This window comes from Anser anser, assembly GCF_964211835.1.
Source record: "Anser anser genome assembly, chromosome: 13".
Lineage (NCBI taxonomy): Eukaryota > Metazoa > Chordata > Aves > Anseriformes > Anatidae > Anser > Anser anser.
The window spans coordinates 6,728,220-6,751,463 of record NC_139734.1 but is presented as its reverse complement, the minus strand read 5'-3'; the positions used below and the strand labels follow the sequence as shown (position 1 = coordinate 6,751,463).

The following is a 23,244-nucleotide window of genomic DNA, read 5'->3' as shown; positions in this document are numbered from 1 at the left end:
CTGTCTTTGTTGCAAATGTGAGGCCCAAAGGCCAGCTCTCACACTGCAGAGCTTCAGCACTAAACAAAAGTAGCATTTTTACCACCTTTTGCTCCCATTAACCCAGTACCTCCTAGCCTGGAGGGGCAAATACAAAGCACCTTTGTGGCAGGTAAGACAAAACAGTGCTGAATGTGATGTGCATGGGGAGCAAGCCTTTCTCTATGTGTTCAGGATTGCACCTTGTGCTGGGCCTGATTACAGGTAAAAACATCAAAAATTAGGCAATTGTGGTTCAGCAGTAGCCTCAGAAGTTGTCGTTTAGGGACAAGACTGTCATTTTAGCACCATATTTGTAGCCAGCAATAAACTGTTCCGATCCTGAGGCTAGAGGGGAAGGAAGTGTCCTCAGATGCTATTACGACATCTGTGATAAATCATATTTGGTTCTATTTTGGGATGTAAGGGAGGTGATCATTTAAATCTACAGTTAAATCTGGTTAAACGCTGTACAGATTCCACTATTTCTGTATTTCCTGTCCCTAATTCTGTTGCATTGCTGTTCATGGAAACCCTGTAAGTTGCACGTGTCTTTTTTCACTTTTAGTGTATTTTTAAGGATATTTTTTTAGGTTGCGGAACACTCTCCCCTGAGATCCTATAGTAGATGACGTGGGAAGTACAGCGTGTATAAGAGAACATCGCTGCAGGCGAGCAACTCAAATAGAATGGAAACATCTTGGCCTCATAAAATAGTTTGTGCTTTGGAAACTGAACCAGCTCTTCCCCACAGATATTCCCACAAGGTCAAAGCTGAAGCAAGGGGTGGCATGTGGAAACGGTCCTGCTCACAGTGTGTTTCATGCGCAACGTAAGCTCAGGGCTTCCTATGATCTTCACCAGCGCTTTTCAACAGCACTTAATTTATAGGCCACCCGAAATATTAGTCAGGTTTCTTCCAGGTTCAACACAGAGAATTCTGTACATCGTCATCGTTGGGACAACAAACGCTTCCACCCATCTGTCTCCACAAGGGATTTTTTCCTCTGGTAGGTATTTGCTTTTGGTATGGAGTGTGTGAAGTGCTACGTAGTGACTGGGCAGCATTTTTCACTCCTTTCCTGCTGGGTGTACAATAGACACTGTTAACACAGCGCTGTGCTCTGAAAGGCTCCTTTTTGTGATTTTGCTGAGACGGGGATGCATGGTGCAGAGCAGCAAACAATTACTTGGTGCAGAAACAATGGCCATCTCCCTCATCACGCTGGATGGCTCCATATAAACCTGCCTGTGGGTGCTGACGACTGCTGAAGACATTCTTGGGAGAAGATGAGTTCCAGATGATCCTTTGGGACTATTCAGTGCCCCAGTGTCCATTGCCTTCCTCACTGGGAGCATGGTGATGTACCCCAGCTCCAGCCATTGCACCATTGTGGGGATGTAACTCCAGCTTGGCCTTTTGATATCATGATTCTGTGATTCTTCTGCTTCAGTTTTGGGCCCCTCACCACAAGAAGGGCACTGAGTTGCTGGAATGTGCTCAGCAAAGAGCAACGCAGCTGCTGAAGGGACTAGAAAACAAGACGTATGAAGAGCTGCTGAGGGAACTGGAGGTGTTTAGCCTGGAGCAGAGGAGGCTGAGGGGAGACCTTATTGCTCTCTACAACTGCCTGACAGAAGGTAGTGGCAGGAGGGTGACGGTCTCTTTTCATAGAATCATAGAATCACAGAACCATTAGGGTTGGAAAAGCTCTCCAAGATCATCTGGTCCAACCATGCCCCTACCACCAATGTCACCACTAAGCCATGTCCCCAAGTACCACGTCCAACCTTTCCTTGAACACCCCCAGGGACAGTGACTCCACCACCTCCCTGGGCAACCCATCCCAATGCCTGATGGCTCTTTCTAAGGAGAAACATCTCCTCATTTCCAACCTGAACCTCCCCAGGGGCAACTTGAGGCCATTCCCTCTAGTCCTATCACTAGTTACCTGTGAGAAGAGGCTGACCCCCAGTTCCCCACACCTTCCTTTCAGGTAGCTGTAGAGAGCAACAAGGTCTCCCCTAAGGTGACAAGCAATAGGACGTGAGGCAACGGCCTCAGGTTGCACCAGGCGAGGTTTCGGTTGGGTATGAGAAAGACTTTCCTCACAGAGAGGGCTGTTAGAAGGGCCTGCCCGGGGAGGTAGCGGAGTCCCCCATCCCCGGAGATGTTTCAGAGACGTGTGGACGTGGCACTTAGGGACGTGGCACTTAGGGACGTGGCTCAGGGGTGGCCTCGGCAGCTCGCTGACGGCTGGCCTTCATTTTGGGGGCTCTTTCCCAAGCTGAAAAGGCAGCGGGGCGGAACGCGGGGCGAGGCGGAACCCGCGGGCGGGCGCGGCGGCACGCAGCCGGCTCCGCTTGGGCGCCGCACCGGCGGCCCCATTTGGCGGCTGCGCCACCCGCGGCCCGGCTGCCGCTGTCAGTCGGGCGGCGGCGCAACATGGCGGCGGCGGCGGGCGGATGGAGGCGCTGATGACGGTCCGGAGACTCGCCTCCATCTGTACCATGGTGGGTGGGCCCGCCCGGGCCGCGGCTCCGTGGGGACACGGGGCTCCGGGCCGCGGCTCCCGAGGCTGCGGGGTGGCGAAGCCCGGCTGGGGAGGGAGAAAAGGGGGAGCCCCCGGTGTGGGGGAGGCCTCAGGTGCTGGGACCGGGGTGCCCTCAGGGGGTGCCTGCAGCTGAGGGGGCCGGGATTCGCCTCCCCTCCAGCTCGGCCGTCGCTTTTTTTTGTGGTAACTTTGCCGTTTAAGGTTATCGTGAAAGGTTTGTGATCGTTTTGGGTGAAAGTGTGGAGCAGGGCATGGTGCGTGCTGCTAAAAGCACCCAGCGACAGGCAGGCTGCTAACTGCGTGGTTATGCAGAGTTTTTAATGAGGCTACTTTGTAAACAGAGGCCAGCAAGTGGCTTGTCCAGCTCTAAAGCACAGGTGTCTCATAGTGTAATATCATATCTCACTAGGGATGTGCCATCTAAACACATTGTGTTTATCCCTAGTGCGGGGAGTTTGAGCAGTACCGGCTGGCGTAGGGGGTCTGAATTGCCAAAATCCAACATTAGACCAGGCTGAGGACATGGGTTTTAGTGGCTCTGTGCCCCCCATCTCCATTACTCCAACTGGTCAAACTTCAGTTTTAGATCTTGTTTGAAACAGTAGCAAAGCAGGCATGGGCTGCATTCTCAGAAAGGCTGCTACTTCTGACCTGTACAAAGAGCACAAGGGTTTTCCGTTGCCTTTCCATGTGGGTACTGATGCCAGTTTTGATTAACCTAAGATCCATTTGAACTGAACTGTAGTGTTGTTTTACAAAGCTTGGTGTTTGGAGAGTCATAGTAATACTTGTAACGAGTTTTACTTATTTTTTTTTTGATTAAGGCAATGAGTATCTGATTTAAAAAATCAATTTAAATACTGCAGAAGATCACCCAGAACTTCATACTTTGCTCATTTCACTAGATTTCCTTTTTTTTCCCCAAAGCAACTTGTACTTCTAATTGCCCATCAGAAACACAGGTGAAATTAAGGTCATGAGAGGTGGCTGAATCACGCCTTCATTGCGGAGTTCCGAACCCCAGAGGCAGGCGATTGACTCAGTCCCATACAATATTTTGGATGCATTCCTGAGATCAGCTGACTGAGCCTCAGATTAAGAGGGTAAACATAAGGCAGTGCATTTTCCTATGACTATGCAGCCAAACCTGACTATAGTCATTCATGTGTTTGTGATTTGTTTTTAGAGACTTTGTCTATACATATTCAGTCTGGGATTCATTTTTGCACCCGTGCTTACCCTAATTTTGGTTGGGACACTAGATGAAAGCTAAGCAGATACTTGTAGCCTATTAATGTCTGTTCTGAAGTAATATTTATTTTCAAGAGAAGATGTCTAGCAATTATGTTTTCATCCTGTTGCAGCTTTGGGGTTATAACCCCAATATTGCAACTTTGTGATATAAGCATTTTGTCAGATGTTATGGATTTTTTCATCATAAGTGTTCTACCTGCCTATGTGGCTTGGATAAACTTCCTTGAAATGCCGCTCTATCTTTTCTTCAGCTAGCATATAAAATGTAAAGTTCTGGGTGCTACGTTTTAAAAAATGAATTGCTTTATTTGCGTTTACTTCAATGTCCAGTACCATTTGCCTTGTCACAACGTGAACGCAAAAAATGTAAGCCTTCTTTGTAAAACCATTCAGTTGCTTTAACACAGTCCCTTTAGGAAACTACTTTCTCGAGAATTATGCTAATCTGTGCTGTCCGAACAGTACTTGACATGCTTCTAGTAAAACATGCAGTTTTTATCAACAGTTCTCGTCATAGAACTGTTCAGGTTGGAAGGGACCTCAAAGATCGTCTAGTTCCAACCCCATGCCATAGACAGGGACATCATCATCTGTGCTTTGGGCTAGAAAGCTGAAACACAACGTTTGTGTCATTCTCAGACCTCAGTCAGTACTGTAAGGGCTGGTGTTCTGACTTACCATTTCAGACACTCTGGTATTCTGCAATCTCTCTTTAAAAACTGAATTCCGTGCCCAAACTCATTAGCAGGCAGTAGTACGTTTGTAACTTGAGTTCGATCCCCCCTCCTTAAAATAACTCCCAGGTTTTTGTAGTATGGATCACCTCTCCTGTGCCTTCTGATCGTAGCGTTCCCGGTGTGTGAGCACCGTCCCTCTTTCAGCAGTTGCATAATATTCGTGTGGCAAGTACGGCGTTGGGAAGATTGGAGCTCACAGGAAAATACGTGGTAACTTGAGAGTGATTCATCGCTTGGTAAGGATGCCGACACCATATGGCAAGGCACATCCATAGCCAAGAGCTACCAACTAGAGCTCTGGTTCTCTGCTCTGTCCTTTTGTCTTAATTTTTATTACCTGGCCTTTGTCTTTGTCACGGACTCTAGGATTTTCGTTTTCTTTTTGTAAGTCACAGCAAAATTAAGTGGCAGAATGAAACAGAAAGACTCAACAGAAACTGTTGAGACTTTTGAGACCTTTTTTTTTTATCCTCTTACCTTCTGCTTCATGAAAAACGCATAGCTCCTGTTTCAAAAGTATATTTAAACTGGTATGTTTCTAGTTCTGTGGTGTATGTGCGGTCATGGACAGATGTGAATCCTCTCTTGACTACGAGAGGAAGGAGGGCTGAATTGCCGTGGGTCTGACTGTGTCATCTGATCCAGAATGCGCCTGCTGTGCTCCAGGGCTGTGACAGTCAGCTGTAGAACTGAGCTTACCAGTCAGGGTCTTTTGTGGCATTGACAATAACCTTTTTTTTTTCTTTTTTCTTTCGTCTGTATAAGCAAATCAGAACGCTAGTATGGAGCAAAGTAAGAAGCACAGAGATCTGATCTTTTCCTCTGCAGACTTTGTGAAAAGTCTTCAGTAAGCTATTAACAGAAATATTGGTGTTTCTTGGTAGGCTAATTAGGGACACTTCCCCTAGATTCATGTCTGATTGTTTGCTAAACCAGCAAGACGTGCCTTATGAAGAACTCAAATCCAGTATACAAATTGGTGGTAGTTCTGCTCTACTCCTCTGAATCAGTGCAGCGAGGATATAATTATTAACTTCAGCACTAGAGAAGGGATGACTGATTCATTTGTAAGCAATACATTTCCATTTGCCACCTGAATAATTCACATTATTCAGTTCAAGCAGGGCTTTCACGTCCTTGATGTATACTGTGTGCCTTCCTGCTGTTTCACCTATATTTTTAGAAGTTTGTTTTAGCTTTAACAGAGAAATGGCATTTATGGCTGGGAAGGTGTCACTGAGGAACTGGAAAGAAGGGAGGACAGAAGCCAAGCTAGCTCAGCAGACTTCTGTTTCCAGCAGTGCTCTGCTTCTTGATTTGTTAAGTTAAAGGAAACAACTACTCATCTGTGTACTTAATGCACAGGTTGAGAATGCCCTGCTTTATAGTAGGGAAGGAAAAAGTGTGTGTAACCCTTTGAAAACTAGTTTGTAGGTCACGCTGGTTTTTCTGCTTGTGCTCTAGTTTAAGGCTGGGTGTGCGGGGGGTGGTCATCGATGTGTTCTCCAGATCCTGGACTTGTAGCAGCGTGGAGATGTGAGCCTGTGCCTGGCAGGCAGAGGGCCTGCATCTAACAGCCCAACAGGTGGACAGCGTGCTGCTTTCTTCTGAAGGCTTTTTAGGATTTTGTGCAGGAGTCCTGAGCTACCACATCGGTAAGTCTTTCTGCTGTCCTGGTGTCTGTTGTGATCTCAGATCGTTTATAAACTTTAAGGTTTAATGTCTTTACTATCTCTGGGAAAGTGAGAGATCACAGTTGTGCCATGGAGTACTGAGAACCCTGGGGGCAGTGTGTGGTTCACTGAAACCAGGTATTAATTACACGAGAGGATGGGTACTAGAGGAGCTATTGCACTTTTTAAAATGAGGTATGAATACTGGGGAAAAGGTATTAAAATAGCAGAGTGAAGATTGTTCAAGAGATGCTTTGTAGAATGTTGCTTGTTTTGTTCTTTAATCAGGGTTCAGAAGAGATGTTTTGAAGACAGTGAGTACCTGTGTGTGTATACACACACATCGCTTACTGGCTTGTACGTTAGAAAGTGCACGGCTTTCAGCATCTGCTCTTACAGATGTCAGTTCAGAAGCTTCCTGGACTTGTTGCCAAAGTAAAGGGCTGCACTGTAGGTCATCGTGTTTTGTTTCTGGTACTTTATCTTCTTAGCTCCTTTCCTAGTGGATTATCCTGCAGTGATGCCTCCTGCAGTGCTGTGAATATACACGCCTTCAGACCCACTAGTGGGCCTTGTGTCTGTATGTTGTGCTGTTATCCCGAGGTTTGTGCCCTTCTGCTGGTCTCCTTGTTTCCTTCAGCTACAATGCATCAGTGCCTGTTTAACCTGTACATGCATAGTGCCTGAAGTTACAACCTGCTCAGAAATCTGTAAGGTTAAGCCTAGCCTTCTGTCAGCACCCACGTCCTCACTTCTTCCAATATTGTTTGATGTGTGAAGATCACGCTAAAATCTCATTGGCAACTCACAAAAGAGCGATGCTGGTGAGGACCAGGCTTTGAGTGCACCTGTGGGCCTGTGTGTGTTCCTATAGAGGGCCAAAAGGCCCTCAAATACCTGAGAGCTGTCGTGGCAAGGCATCTGCTCTTAAATGTGTTACTGAGTCAACTGAGGAGGAACCTCATGGAGCTGCCTGTGAGCACTTAGGTAAGCTTGGAGTCAGTGGCTAAGGAGGGAGAAATGAATTGCTTACAGTACCGCGTTACAAAGGTACAGAAACTATCGCTTGGAGTCCTGACTTCCGAACCCTAATCGGCATCCTTCCCGTGTGCTCTTTTAACTGGAGCCTGGCTTTGCTGTCTAATTTTAAAGAGCATGAAATTATGGAATTTCGCAAGTGCGTATGACTTGCTGTACCTCAGTAAGTGAGGCACAGATCCTGCAGACCTCGCAAGACCAGCTCCTAATTACATAAACATCTATATGAAACAATTTACAAAGCACTCTGGTTTAATTTACTTAAAAATACTTTAATTAAAACTGTACTTAAGGCTTGAAACACTTGGTAGTAGTAAATCTGTTTTGAAACACAGCATTTTGTAATTTCCCGTCGGTCTCCATAACGCTGGCGTGCTCCGTAAGCTTTACTCCCTTTTTACTCCTTCCAGAGCCAGCCTTCCCTGCGCGTACTTTGTGCAGACTCAGAAAATTCGGTAACATTTAAAAGCGTGGAGTTTGGGAAGTCTGCGGCACTCTTGTACCTGCTCCTTTCAAGATTATCAGCTTGTTTGCCTGCATGAACATACTAAGTGCTGGAATCCAAAGTTCAATTTACTGCAATTTGCTGTGCTGAGGACGTGAGCCTTCCTGGCTGCGTGAAAGGGGTCATTTCAAAACTGAAGTCATAGCGTGAGGTAGCTGAGCTGACAGCTCTCTTTGTCTCGCTTCAGTGCTACACACAACAATGATGTTTCAGAAGAAGGGGAAGTAGCATCTAATTCTGCGTTTAGAAAATCATGGCTCTACGTTTTATCAAGTGTTTCAGAAATACAGCCCCAGGTTTGCTTCCCCCTCCGCTCTCCCACACAGTGATTTTAATAGTCCGGAAACTGGAACTATTATGACAGCGAACGTAGCAAAGGAGATTCAGGCAGAGTACGAAAGGCATTGCTGCACGAGGATTTTTTCCCTGAAACGTTCTGAGTAGTGCTGGCCTGGCCGCCTTCTTCGTTTTTCCTTTTGCTTTTTGTTTGTTCACTCGTTAAAAATCACTAGTTAGTCATGCAGCTCATTTAATGAGCTTTTGTCATCTTGAGGGCTGTGTGGTGGTGCCCCTTGGAGCCTTTCTGCCCAACTTAAAAGCCGCTTCCTGGCTTTTTTTTCAAATGCCACATCTTTTCCTGCTCTAATTCCTTAAAAAGAAAGGGTCAAATGAGTAATTAGTGGCTTCAGCAAGACTAGTGCACCAGATCTGTTCTGGATACTGAAGTCTCTCATGGATCCCTTCCTCTTTTTTTGCCTTTCCTGAAGGGAAGTGTCTTCTGCAGGCAGGTGCACGCTGTGCGCTGAGTGGGAATCAGCTGGTTCCAATCCAGAAGCTGCGTTCGTGTGGTGCTGAGCCCAAGCTGGTACATCTGAAGGCGTTTTTGTTTCAACAGGCTGCTATACCAGCCGTGCTCTGCAGCTTCTGAATGTGCAGCTGTAATGGAATTCTAGGCATAAACTAAGCTGCAAATTATGTCATTTGCACTGAATGATATTAATTGCAATGGGAAAAGGATAAAAGGTTTGCATAAAAAGCATACGACGTCGAAACCAATGTTTTGCACTGAGCTTAAATATACATACATAGCAAGTAATTTATCTTAGAAGAGAGTCTGCAACTTCAGATTTCCATGGGCTGTGTGGAGTTGGGCATGGAGAGTTTTAAATTAACTGATTCTCTCTAGCTTGTTAAAAGTAATCTGGTGATGAGATTGGTCTTGGGTATATTTTAGCTAGCAGAGCAGTTGAAGGATACGTGCCGGCATAGGAAACTGCAGTTTAAACATCATGCAATGTACAGATAGGATTTTTTTCGGGAACTCTGAGAGCAGTAATGTGTGTACTGATGGCTTTAGGAGTTACTCTTCTGAAAATCTCCTGCCAACTTCAAATAAACTGTAAATGAAGCATTTAAAAGGATGGAGCACCCCTAAATAAGCTCAGCAATGATCTACTTGGATTTCTCATAGATTTTAACAAGTTCATTAATGTTAAAAGAAGTAACAAACTGTAAGTTCTTGGTTGCATTTTTCTGAAAATATGAGAAGAGCTTCACGGTTCTGTTTACTTTCTTGTATTGTACTGTAAGCAACTGCGTCATCTTTGCTAGCATTTAAAAAAACACTACCAGTAGTTGTTTGGCAAGTGCATTGCCTGTTTAGGTATCTGTAAATTTCTGCGTCCTTCTAAGAAGGCAGACAAAGTATTTAGTATTTTGTCCCTTTGTGTTGAGCTAGTAATGAAGCTACTTATAAATCCATCGACAATCTGCTGGTACATGGGTTTTCCTGTGTAATTTCAAGAATGCTGCATAATGCAGAGCATGTCAGAAATGCTGCTTGTACGGTAGCCGCCTTCAGTGAGTATTTCAACATGTTTTTTTTTTTTTTGTGCCTTCAGTTATTCTTTCTTCTTTCACCATAGTTTCTTCTTTTTTTCTTATTGTACTTCTCTCTTCCAACCTATTCCGTAAGTTTGCCATCTCCACAATTAGGAAATGGACCCAGTTCCAGATAGCCAGTGAGTTGTGCTAATGTAAGACATTCCACCCTTCCCTCAAAGCAGATGTGAATCCGGCATCCTCCAAAATGTGCAGGACAGCTGCCTGAGCCCTCCTTGGGTGCTTAGTCCTTGAGAGCAATTCAGCTGGCAACAAGAAATCCCATAAACTACTCTGCCTCCCCCCACCAAACCCACAGGGTATTGCAGAGGGGGCAGTGGGATCTTCCTGCTCATAGCCCTTTCCCTTCATCTGCTTGGTGTGTTTTTTCCTACTTCATTTCACAGCTTCAGTGCCACTCTGCTCGCTGTTTGCCCAAGCAGCAGTGTGGCGTTGACCTGATTATTTTTGACAAGAGTTCTGAATAACAGCAAGGATACTGACCCGGGGTTGTGCTAATTCTGATCCTTTTCTTGCAGAAGCTATGGCAGCAGCTGCTTCGTGCTCAGGAGGTCTGCTTGCAGGCTTATCGAGATAGTACGGCACTGCTTTTGTAACCATTCCCACATCTGTACGGTTATCTTCATGGCTGCAAGAAGCAGATACTTATAAACTGAAGTGTGAATTCTTCAAACTGTGAAAGTTGTTAATTCGGGATAAGAAATTTGACTTGTAATGTTGCTTGTTCTATAATAATCCATGTGTTTGCAGCTGAGTTTTGCAGAGGAGCAGGACTTGCGTGAATTTTAGTTTTTAAAAAGAAAGCAGTGCTAAGAGGGAAGAGAAGTAGTAAGTTGAAGTAGGAACCGTGAGGATGCTGGACGTGTGGATTTTGCCATCTGCTGACCGCGGTTCAGTTCTGTGCTGTATTCAGTCGCTCCCAGCTGTTCTGCTGCTCATCCGTGACCTCAGAAGAGCTCCTCAGCTCTGGGCCTCGTAACTGTTTCTGCCCCAAAGCTACCTGTGTATGGCGGGTAGAAGAGAAGTCTGTCAGTGTTTTTTCACTTGCGTGGTGCATCGGACTGGATATAAAACTTTAAGGTTGCTCTACTGAGCAAAAACGATTCAGTTTCCAAGTTGGAAGACTTCATAGATCTCTCTTCTGGTTTTGAGGGATTATGCAGTTAAAATTTCAGCTATGCTGTAGGATCACTTCCTTTGTGATGACTTGCCTAGCTAGCCACCTCAGGTAAGGGGTTTTGAAACTAGTCTTTTCACGTCCCTTTTTGCTTTGCCAAACTCAACGAAACCTGCCTTAGAGAGGTGTTTGTGCTTTTGGGGTAAACAAGAGTTGTACTCAATCCTACCTTCCCTGTATGTCACGCATATCTAATGTTGGTGTGCTGTCCTCACCAAGCTGGTATGAAAATTGGGGAAAAACTTGAGTATTAACAATTCCCTGTGCTTTGTTTGGTTCATTAAATGTCAGCATATGGGACTTTTTTCTTTTTAAATGGGTATTCCTCATATTTTCTGATGGAAATCAGCGAGCGCAATTATTCTTGGAAAGTTCCCTCTTCTAAGATTCAGTATCCACAAAGTAAAATGACTGCAGCTATAGGAGAAAACGTTTTGTTGTCTGTACGCTGCTGGGGTTTCCTTGGCTGCTGTTGGCAGTATTTATTATGCTGATAGCTCAGAGGGGCCAAGCAGCTTTCCCTTTCGCTGTTAGTGCCGACCTGTGCAAACCCAGTGAACTGAGCTCGCTCCTTCTCTAGGCTCAGCCACTTGTGCCCGCGGTGGTGTGAACAGCATAGGGGAGGTCTGGCAAAGTGCGGCCAACCTCTGAGACATCATTTTAAGGCACGGTAATTTCTAGAAAATTACAAGTCCTGACTTCAGGTTGCTGAAACTGCAGTCGTCACCTCTCCCACCGCTATGGGAGTGTTGAATTCGCATCGCTGAGTCTGGTTACAGGAGTAGATCAGTATTACCACTTCAGTTAGACTAGGGGGATGGCTTTTTTTTGGGTGATTGTGTTGACTACAAATTTGTGTTTCTGTGTTCTCTCAGAACTACTGCGTACAAAAAGTTTTATCTCTGCCCAAACCAGAGCAGCAGTTCCTTGAGAGCGTTTCACTGGCCTCCCGGAAGTCCCAGGGATGTTCTTTTGAGGTTTTTGTAGGATGTGTTTGTCTTGTGCTGGCATTGAGAAGTCAATTCTGATCTCATGCGTTAAACTTGTGCATTTAGCTGCATTTTATTGTACAGTGCTTGCTTAGCTTTCATATGCCAAGAAAACCCGATTGGTGTCTATTAGCGATTTTTTTTCTTGACGTTTTTATTGCTCCCACAATGTGTCATAGTTTAGCAAAACAGTATTGAATGCATGTAAAACAATAAGAAAAATCAAAGCTGTAAGATGCAGAAGGGTTTCTTTGTGGCATGCCAGCAGAATTACATCTCTTTGATTCTTCAAATAACCGAATAGCAAGTCGCTCACTTGGATGCTTGCCACTTTGGTTAATTTTATTTCTAGACGAGAAATGGGATTTTTGTTTCCAAAATTCCCAAGTGTGCATTGTTTCTTACGACTAGGTGTTTGTTGGCAGGGGTATTTATCAAGATGGAAAAATACTGTAGCAGGGTGGGAAGCTGTGCATAACACCTTTCAGTCCGAAGGTGACGCTGCTCCTCAGGCTCCATTACAGCAAGGCACGGCTCAAGTCCCCAGCTGGTTAACGTGCTGCTTGCAAATTCAGTTGCAAGGATCGCAGATTGCGAGGAGCTGAACTTGGACTGCAGCTGTGTGCCTTACTCACAAATATCATGTGTTTCCATCCTGAAACATGCCCGAGGCCCATTGGTGTTGTCACTGGGAAGTGTTTTTCCCTACATATTTGTTGCCTCGTGGAGCTTAGGTCTTCTTGGAGCTCACTCCCGTGCTGCATCGCTCTAATCACTGTGCAGCTTGCAGTGGAGTAATTTAATCATGCTGTGATAGGCACGTACGTTTTCCAGAGCCTCTTCAGTATGTTATGTATTATTTAATCTGTGAATCGACAACTTCAGAACTCCGTGTGAGTAGTTTGTGATTTTGATTCCCCGCACAATTAGTCTGAGTCTTGTTTTGGTTTACATGATTTTGGTATGCTAACTTTAAACGCCATCTGACAAGAGCCTTCGGAAACATTCTGACTAAATGTTGGGTTAATTTAGTTTCTGCAACTGAGTAACTTTAAATTAGGCATTTAATTTACTACAGAAACCTTAATTTTTCATCTACTCCTATAGCTAACTTATTGAAGTTACAATTTTGGGGCAGTAGATAGAAGTAAACATTTGGAGGTGGGGGGAAAAAGGGCAGAGGTAATGATAGATAAAAATCTTAGGTCTAGGGTTTTTTTATTACTATTTTTTTCTTTTTTTTTTTTTGGAGGACACACATAGCGGAGGGAGAAAGAAAAAAGTAGTTGGGAGCAGGGAATGGGTGTAGGGAAACAGGAGAGGAGCTGCCTGAACTGGCAGTGACGCCTCAGAAATGTCCTGTGTAATTGCTGCTTGCAAAGAGCCTGGCTTGTAAATCTATCAGCACCTATGTTTTGGTGTGGTTTTTATAGTACCAAAATTTGAATCTTCCTTGTTTTCTGTCTTTTTTGATGTATGTAATTCCAGTAAATCTGATGTGGGAGATCTAACTACAGCGTTGCCCTTCTTCCTCTTAAACTGAGTTATTTCTTAGGTTCTGTTGTGTTTCTTAGAATTTTTTTCTTCGTTCTTTCTACGTATGTTGTCTTTAATGGTCTAAATATAGTCTCTACTTGCCAGAGGCTTATATTAATAGCAGAATGCTAATGGAAATGATTGAAATAGCAATTAAAAACCATTGCTAGCTTCAGGGAAGTAGGTGAATTGTGTTTTGCTGGGCTGTAATTTGTGATTATTGAGTGCTTTTTTGAGGAGTTTGAATTTAGGCCTTAATATGGCTCACCTGTGCAGTAGGATCCCTGTTTGCAGAAAGTTTCAGGTGGAGTGATTTGGGTATGCAAAACAGAAGTCAAGAATCCAAAGTGCTTGGATGCTGCACTGGAGGATGGTGACCCCTTAGCTGTACAGATGCAGTGGGAAGCAGCTGAGGGCTGGTGGGCGATCCTCAGGAAGCATCAGAGGCCAGGATGGAGTGGGGTGTGAGGGAAGGCACCAAATCCCCACTGGGACCTCAGCTGTGAGGTGTTGGTGGAGTAAAAAAAAAAAAAAAAAAAAGAAAAAGAAAAAAAAGAAAAAGGGGGGGGAATGGGAAGAAATGCATAAACCACTTTGAATTTGAACCAACAAACTTGAAACTTGGATGTTGGTGTGCTTTAGTTCTTGTTCTGTGCAATAATTAAAACCCTATGGATATGTAGTGATATTTTGGGGGCCTCTCTATAATAGTGAGTTCTGTCCTCATTATATCACTGGAGACTCAAGGATATATCCAGAAATACACAGTAAGGTTAAGCTTCCTTAAATTAAAGGTGCCAAAGCACTGCCAAATGGGCTGAGTTTGAGGAATGTCTCATAAAATATAAAATTTTTCTTTCCATTCTTATCTTAATCATGCTCCACCTGTCCATAATACTTTTCAAGAGGGAGAGAAGAGAAAAAAAAAGATAGTATTTCTGATAGGAAGTGTCAGTGAAGGTAAGACTTAAAAAAAAAAAAAAAAATAAAAAAAAAACTTTATATATGATAGAGACAAATAATCAACAGCCATATTTACCTTCAAAAACTGTAACAGCATTGAAAGATCTAATGAGTACTCAGAAGTATACTCTTTGAATACTCTAAAGTATTCAATGCATGTTGAAATATGTTTAGAACAGAGAATTTGGTGAAAGTACCTGTCTTAGTTACTCAGGCACCTTAAATATGGCTGTAAGGCAACAGCGGAAGTCTTGATGATCACATAGCATCTGATGGATGCAGGTCGAGATTACATAGCAATGATTTAATATTAGCTGTGAAGTTGTATGCAATACATTGGAAGTTAAAATTTATGCAGTTCCCTCCCTCCTGCATCCCCCAATAGATTCCATAAGGAGTTGTCTTTTTGTTCTTTCATGAAGGTGCAGTCCACATCAGACAGACATTTTTTCTTTCATGGAATTTATAGCCTGTATGGTTGCTGTCCTCTAGGTTTAAAAATTCTGTGTGTGTGTTACAAGTTTCTTTATTTTTACAGTACATGCTTGACTAAGTCTAAGTTGGCATTTCTACGCTGTGACTAATCAGAAAACTGAAATGAGAACAACTTTCGTGCTGTTAATTTTCAAATAAAATCAAATGCAAAAAATACTGTTAGATCAGATGGTGCTCTGCTGTAGTTCTGGCTGATGAAGTAGTATCTTGAAGTGGAAGTGTGGTGCCTTTTATAATAATAAATTAAAGTCATCATGTTGATTTCATTTTCAAGAACATAGGAAACACCAGCTGCTAATTCTTAATGGAAGTACCTCATTCTTAGCTTCTTTGTTTCTGTGGTGGTAGTATGAATTCTGTTGGATTTTTTGTGAATTTTTTTCTTCTCTCTAACATACTGTTTCTTTGCAGGGCGCCAATGCCTCTGCTTTGGAGAAAGAGATTGGTCCTGAACAGTTCCCTGTGAATGAGCATTACTTTGGCTTGGTCAATGTAAGTGCATGTTTCACGCTTTAAGTGCTGTTTTTTTTAATTCACATCATAATTTGGAATTTAACAGGCTTCTGTTAGAACTTTATTTTGAGCCCTTCTGACGTAAAGGGAGACTCTGCGCAGACACCACATCCTGCAATGCCTCGTTGTTAACCAAGATATAAATTTTGTCTTAAAAACAGAAAAATAAATGTTTTATTATAAATATTGATAAGTGAGAGTATTTTTCCTACCAGGTACATTTCTAAATATAAGATCTTAGTACTGAGCTAGAAAGGTCATTAAAGTGTGTATGTTGTTTGTATTCTCTCCATCTAGAGAAGAGAGATTTGATGTTACACTGATACTGCGGTGTGTGGGATTCCTGGGGTTTTTAAATGTTACTTTTCTAAAACATCCTGCTCATGTGGGATTTGTGGCAGTTCTTCTAAGCAAGTACAGAGCTGGATGAATGACATTAACTTGGCCAATAATTTTGTCACATGTAGTAACACTGCTCTTCTATTTTTTGACAGCCTTGTGTAACAATGAGTCCTTCTAAAAAGCTTTATTTCTTCTATCTATCAGCTTGCGTGCATTTGACCTCATTAAGATCTGCTGAACAGGGGGAATTGTCTACCTAAATTAACTGTGGAGAGAACTGGTGTTGATCTTGCCAGTGCTTCTGGAGGAGAAAGGCAGCTGTTGGGCCTGTGACATCTTTTACAGTGACTGTAGGAAGCTGGTTGATAGAAACAGGTTCTGTGGCATCGTACCTATGGTGTGAAAATACAGCTCCCTAGAACCCCAAGTATACTTCTGTTTGCTGGTCATCTAGGTACATCTCATTGAAAACAGAGATGATCATCTTCAGATGCACAGAGCAAGGTTAGCATAGCTACTAAAGTATTATTTGCTGCAGCTCATCAGAAACTCATTTAATTGCCTTCTGTGTGGGCCTCTGGCAGTTTATGTTCTCAGACACCAAGATATCTAAACACATTGAGTTATACTCCTTAAGTATGGTGTTAATGGCCGTTCCAAAGCTTCTGAGGTTTGCACCATAATGAGAAAATGGAAGGCATCTCCAATCGTAACATAAATAGCAGAGTGATGAGCAGTGTGAAGAGGGAAAACAGCATTCTAAAAATAACTGCAGTTATTATGTCCGCATCCATTCTCTGTTCAGAAGGACAAAATATGACTAATACTGTTGTGCTCCATTTCTTGCAGTCGGTTTCTTAGGAATGATCATTCTCATGCTTGTTGTTTTGGAGAGCTTTTTCCTAAGCTATTTCAAGTTCTTTCATGATGTGAAATTAATTGGAGCACTTCAAGGAGTGCAGTTTCATGACTTCGGTACTAGTAAATATGTAGTTGCACTGCAGATAGAACCAGGTGTTGAAACCATGGACAATGAAGGCTTTCCAAAAAATTGTTTCATAGTTTCCTCTGTGGATCAGGGAGCTGAACCAGCTCGCCTGCAGTCAGACAATTGCTAACACCGCTGCAGAGGGTATGGGGGAAAGCTCCGACACTTCCTTCTGACAGCTGCTACGGAAAGAGATTTTGTGTAATGTTGAACTGAAGTGTGAGAGGGATGGAACATTGTTTTAGTTCTAGAATTTCATCTCATACGTTGTTTTAGTTATAGAATTTCATCTCAGTTTTCATTCTAGAAAGCTTCTTGTCTTAAAATGAGCCTTTGAATTTCCTTTACGCTTTAAATATCAGATGTTTGTAGTTATTTTTCCTTTGTATTTTAGGTCACAGTAGACTCCATACACACAAACTGAGTGTCTGATCTGTGCATAGGACTGTAGGACTAGAAATATTCAGCAGCCTGAATACAGAGAACTGCCATGCCATCTTCTCTTTTGGCTTTCTTTTGAAGATGGATGGCTACAACCTTCTTTTTTTGGGGCAGAATTTCTAGCAAAATTATGGTCGTGGTTGGAACTGACTACAGTGTTCTTCTAAACGCAGACTGATTTAAGTTAAAATTATAACACTGATACGTAATACTGCTTATTTTTGGAGAGCTGTCTCTAATATAGAGAAGAGTAGATCAATAATAGAGTTGTTCAGAAGTTTCCCAAGGCACTGAATTGCTCGAAGTTGGAAGGATTTTGTTCTAGCATTTAAGAAGTCAGAATTTCTGAAAACGTATCATGTGGTTTTTCTGTAATGTACTTGGCATGCTGTAAAATACCTAAAACACCAGCAGGTAAGATTGAATCATAGTCGTAGAGTATCCTGAGTTGGAAGGGACCCACGAAGATCATCGAGTCCAACTCCTGGCTCCACACAGGACCACTCAAAAACCAGACCATGTGTCCAAGAGCGCTGTCCAAATGCTTCTTGAACTCCAGCAGGCTCTGTCCTCTGATTGTAGGAAGAGAAGTGCTTCCATGTTGTTGTGTAAAAGTGGTAGCAAACAAAGCAGGCTGAAACACTATTTAGTAGGAATATTTTATACAAGGAGATTTTTTTAAGCCTGAAGCATGCCATTAAGTGAATTTTTCGCCACATAGCTTTGGCTACTGGAAAGCATCTTGTTCTTATTGTCAGCAATTTTTAAGGCTACTTGGCTAGCATTTGAACTCCTTAACTCTTCCATGTAGTTTGATTCTAACATTTCTTTTACTATATGGGCAGCATCAAAGCAGTACACGTGTAACCAGTTAACTTGATGTTCTTTGATGCTCCTGAAATCTCACTAGCTATGTGTTTGTGAACTTTTTGGACGCAAGGTGCACCATGACCTCCCAGTTTTTTAAAGTGGTTACCTGGTTACCTTCTACTTTCTTCTCTCTCTTTTTCTGGAGTTATTATGGACAAATATATTACTGTTTCCAGATGAGGTATCTAGTCAGGCTTGTGGTAGTTTTCCTGCCTGTTTTGTATTGTATGCAGATTTAGTTAGTGTGATGTTTGTTTGTGTGCTTGATTTAAAGGTCATTCATATGCATGAGTTGGGTTCCATCCTAATTCATGTTTGTTCAGCTTGTATACTTGTTTTCCTCATGTCAATAACAGTTTTAAATGTTGTTCCATGTTTGCATATGGTATAAATTATTGTTAATGTATGTGTAATGGTGTAGCCTTTTGAGCAGTGTGAATTCAAACTATTAATTTTCTGTTTCACTCAGCAAACTTGCAGTCGTTGTGCTACATTAATTACACAGAATTCTGGTGAACAGTAGTGGCCATACTCTGAGTAGTACATAATAAAATAATAAAAAATGCTTGTTTTGTTTATCTTAATATTTTGCTCTCAATGTTCTTGGGCTGCAGAATCTCACTACCAGAATATTTTGGGACTGGCAAACCAAAAATTGTTTCACTTTTGTGATATGACAGCACTGTAGAATATAATTGCACAATAAATTGCAAAGACACAACTCGAAAAATGCTGTGTTTCTTCTAGATGATATGCTAATATCTCAGTTTGTTTCTCCTTGTTAAGCAATGTGGAACACTGCCTATGGAAGCCATTATCGCTGTCCTCCTTTCTCTAAAATGACACTGCCTTCAGATAGGGCAGATGTAAAACAGCTGCTCTTTGAATTTGCCTGCATCATATACTTTTCATATTTCATTGTAAACAGGAAATACTCTAGACATACCTTGCTAACTATCTCCAAAAAGTAATCTGTGTATGCGACACAGGCAAATCAGAAATATGAATTCACGCGCTGAGCTCTCATTGCTGTAACGCAGTCAAGATGCAGGGATACCGTCTCTTCCTTTTGGTATTTACTCTGTGCTGCTCTACCATTGGCATCTCTCCAGATGGGTAATGCCAGGATCTTCCCTACCAGGATTAATAATATGGTGTCTCCAGAAGGTCTGATTTTTATGATGAGCCCTCAATTGGCTTTTTTCATCAGTGCCTTCCTGCTTTTTTTTTTTTGGTGCCCAATATCTCTGTGACTGTTTTCTTCATTTTACTGCTACTTCCAGTTGTGATGATGTATGGATGAGTCTTTCAGAACGTGCCTACTAGTAGCTCCCCAGTAAATGACCTCTGGCAGGCAACTTGTCCATTTTCAGTATGTGACCTTCTTTATGAGTAACCTCTCTTCATTTATTACTTTTTAGCAGACCTAACACGAAAATGTTTGTTTTCCTTTTGTTCTGTTTTAACCAGTTCGGCAATACCTGCTACTGCAACTCAGTCTTACAGGCACTTTATTTTTGTCGTCCATTTCGGGAAAAAGTTTTGGCATACAAAGTGCAGCCTCGAAAGAAGGAAAGCCTCCTGACATGCCTTTCTGATCTCTTCAACAGTATTGCTACGCAAAAGAAGAAGGTGGGAGTCATCCCACCCAAGAAATTTATTTCCCGATTGAGGAAAGAAAATGGTAAATGAATAAATGAATTCTTTAAGTAGATTAAAGCATTGAATACCTAAGCATATAAAAATGGAACAGTTTTCTTTTTAAGTGAGTCCAAATTGTCAGGTTGTAGCAGATTTCTGGAATACTTTTGAACTCCAGTTTGTGGTATGAATTTTGCCACCTCTGTAGCATAAGAAGAGATTATATCAGAATTAACTGTGCTGTGTCATAAGAGGATTATCTGGATATCTTTGTTTCTGTGCTTGCTCAGACCAAGTACAGAGAGCTTACACGAGTCTCAGTACTCCAGTTACTCCCTGTTGGCACTGTGTTCTGTAGAAGTCTGTTGCAAGTCATCACACTTCAGGTCACTGCTAGAATTTGTCATGACTAAACAGACCTTACGGAGTCGGTCAAAGTTAAGATCTGTAGGGAGCCTTAACCACCCTTATCCTGCTTTCTTACATTTGTGGTACGATAAACTTGTTATGATGAGAACTGGTGGTTATTTCCCAGGGCTGGTTTGTGAGGAGAGGTTCTGTATGTTGATTTATCCTCTCTGCTTGAACTTGAAAAGATAAGCTTACTAGTAGGGGATTTTTTGCCCCTTGATGCTGGACTTAATGAGCTAATGGCCCAAGGCGATCCATCTGAGTTTCTTTATTCCTTTTCTTCCCCAAAGGAAAGCAAAACAACAACAGTTGTTGTTCTTCAGTTCTAGGAAATGCTCAAACTAAATTTCTTTCATGTTACTTTTCAGCTTCTGATCTGTTTCATGCAACCAGAGGAATAGGTGAGGGTAACCTAACATCCTCTGCTAGAACAACAAAGCCCAATTCTTTAAAGACTCCTTACAGTGTAACCCCAAATAATTTGTGGGGTCATGTAGTAGAGTACTTACTGATTCCTGAAAGTGTAGTAGCTTGATATTATGTACTATCTGTATTTTTTCATTTTTCATTGTCTCTTCCTTTCCAGAATTGTTTGATAATTATATGCAGCAGGATGCACATGAATTCCTGAACTACCTACTTAACACTATTGCTGACTTACTGCAAGAAGAGAAAAAGCAGGAGAAGCAGAATGGCAAGCTCCAGAATGGCAGCATTGAGAGTGAAGAAGGGGAAAAGACTGATCTGACGTGGGTCCATGAAATCTTCCAAGGAACACTAACCAATGAAACCAGATGTCTTAACTGTGAGGCTGTACGTTTAAAACAAAACAAAATCTCTTAGATTTTTCACAGGTTCTGGATCAATTTCCCTAATACTAAGCACACTTTTTCATTTATTAGGATAGATGAAATTGCACTCTCTCTATTAAAATATGGAGCATAGCCTATTTTATGACTGTATCACCTCTATGTTCAAACCAATACTCATTAAGGTATGTTTCTCAGAAAAAGCATAGTGTTTTTTCTATTATTCCTCCCTGTTTTCATCAAGGCAGTCTGCACCTGGCTGATATGAGCTGCCTTTTTGTCTTCGTGTTATTTCTTGTGTCAGTGATTGATAGTTTATGTTTCTTCATGAGAGTTGCTCACTATTTATTTAACTCTGGGATTAACTGAATTTAATGGTTCTTGAACTGAGAGTCTGTGCTTTGTGATGCCGGTCCATAACCACTCTATTTGAGAGCAAAAGAAGTGTCAAAGTCTAGAGTTAGAAGAACCACGCTACCTTCAGACCAGGAATTTGTAGTTAGCGATGTGCCATGTCTGATTTAATATTTCTAAAAAATGAAAATCCAGATGGGGAGAGAGAAAGAGAGAAGCAATTACAAGTGAAATGAGTGCTCTTGGCATTTTAAATCTAAAATTATGGCTGTGTGGTGAATAGAAGCTCTAAAAATGGAATTAATAAGATTCTGTCTCAAAAATTTAGAAGCTAAATGTGACTGCTCCACAAATGGAAGGATGGTTTTCCTAACTGCTAAGCCATCCCGGGATTTAACTGAAAATCTAGCTGACTGTTTCTGCATTTCCTATCAGTAGTTGCTGTTATACTCAGAAATGCAGCAAAAAACTGTATGTGGTCTACAGAGCAGAGTGGGATACAGATAAAGCTTCTCCAGCTCTGAGTGGTTAAAAACTTGGTTTTGCCAGTGAAGTAAGCAAACATGTCTTGAAAGCTCAAGGCTTTTTAAAAAAATATCCCCTTTGGATTATAACTGCATATCAGATTTTCTTCAGTTTTAATTTACTTCAAGAAAGAACCTCTGTGTGTGTGTGTATGTATTTTTTTCAAATCAAAGTAGTCTGTTTGCATTGAGAACATTGTACCCTTCCAGAAATAGTTAAAAGAAATCTGCAAGATTATAAACTGTTATGAAATATTTTTTCTTATTTTTTTCAAGGTTAGTAGCAAAGATGAGGACTTTCTGGATCTGTCGGTTGATGTGGAACAAAATACGTCAATTACACACTGTCTAAGGTAAATGAAAATAGTTGTGAATGGGAAAAAATAACCTGCCCTTGGTTAGAGGGAAGAGCCTTGTTTATTCTTATGTGCCACAGTTGAAGGCTTTGAGCTTATGGTAAAATATGTTCTGTTCAGAGTGCTGTTCATTTCATCTCCACTGGTGTTGCTGCTCATTTCTTAGTGTTTTTTAGTAATCAGTGAGTGTGGTGATTTCTTGCTGGTGTGGAAGATTGGGTTTCACTTTCTTTAATGGGGTTTTTAATTTGTTACATAACATAGTTGGGTTTTATGAAACTAAACATGTATGGATTCATAATATATTCCTGTTTAATATTTTTAGTGCATTGCAGTTGCCTGGTCCTGCTGTTTGAGGCAGGTGTTCTTGTTGCTGATAGAAGTTTGGTCCACGTAGCTGACTGCCAAATCCGAGGCTTATCAGCTGCTAGGATACTACAAGTTGTGTATAGCAGCTAGCTTTTTAAAAGCTGATAACGGATGTATAATTGCTAGGAGCCGAAAGATAATCCACTTTCCCTAGTCAGTGGCTAATGGCCAGAGTTTGACGTTTAATGCCTGCCACATGGAGTGTCTGTCTCTGGAAAGAAAACATGATTACCTTGTTGCTGCGTGCTATCTATCTCGTTTGACTCCTACCTGGAAAGTATGCAGTTAGTACCTGGTGGTATCGTTTCCAGATTTTGCTAGCTGAGCATTGATATTACAGCCCAAGATTGGGACAAATAGGCCTAAAATGTTTGGGAGATAAAAGTGATGAGAATAAGAATTTTATCTTGTGTGTGCTTTTTTTCATCATTATTAGCAGTAACTTTTAGCTGGTGGTCTGACTGAATATCCCTATCTATCTGACTTTTCTTTCATTTTCATTTCCACAGAGGGTTTAGTAATACTGAAACTCTATGCAGTGAATATAAATACTATTGTGAGCAGTGCCGCAGTAAACAGGAAGCACAGAAAAGGTAAGGTTAAAATACTCAGGCTAATAGATGTTCTTTTAAAGCAGGCAGCTGTTAGAAAATGCACCTTGTGAAATCAGTAAAAAGAAAATGCAGGATTGTTTTGATCTGTGTTTGGTGGGGAAAGGAGCAAGGAAAAGTGGGGAGACCAGGTAACTTTGTGGCAACCTTATCTGAGAGAAATGAGATTAATT

General features: G+C 42.0%; 1 protein-coding gene across 5 annotated transcripts in view; it reads left to right on the top strand.

Annotated features, from left to right (window-relative positions):
• Nucleotides 1-2,372: 2,372 nt before the first annotated feature.
• LOC310880595 (ubiquitin carboxyl-terminal hydrolase 12-like) overlaps nucleotides 2,373-23,244 on the top strand; it is a 30,875-nt gene continuing 10,003 nt past the window's right edge. For 2 of the 5 annotated variants that reach the window (XM_083796686.1, XM_083796688.1), the window contains exons 1-6: nucleotides 2,373-2,532; nucleotides 15,254-15,334; nucleotides 19,467-19,680; nucleotides 20,635-20,861; nucleotides 22,012-22,088; nucleotides 22,970-23,053. In XM_083796686.1, the coding sequence (XP_083652812.1) occupies nucleotides 2,485-2,532; nucleotides 15,254-15,334; nucleotides 19,467-19,680; nucleotides 20,635-20,861; nucleotides 22,012-22,088; nucleotides 22,970-23,053 (731 nt within the window). In that variant the 5' untranslated portion in view covers nucleotides 2,373-2,484. Of the gene's footprint in view, nucleotides 2,533-3,220; nucleotides 4,823-15,253; nucleotides 15,335-19,466; nucleotides 19,681-20,634; nucleotides 20,862-22,011; nucleotides 22,089-22,969; nucleotides 23,054-23,244 lie in introns of those variants that run through there. The other 3 variants (XM_083796689.1, XM_083796690.1, XM_083796687.1) reach the window with 3 other exon arrangements.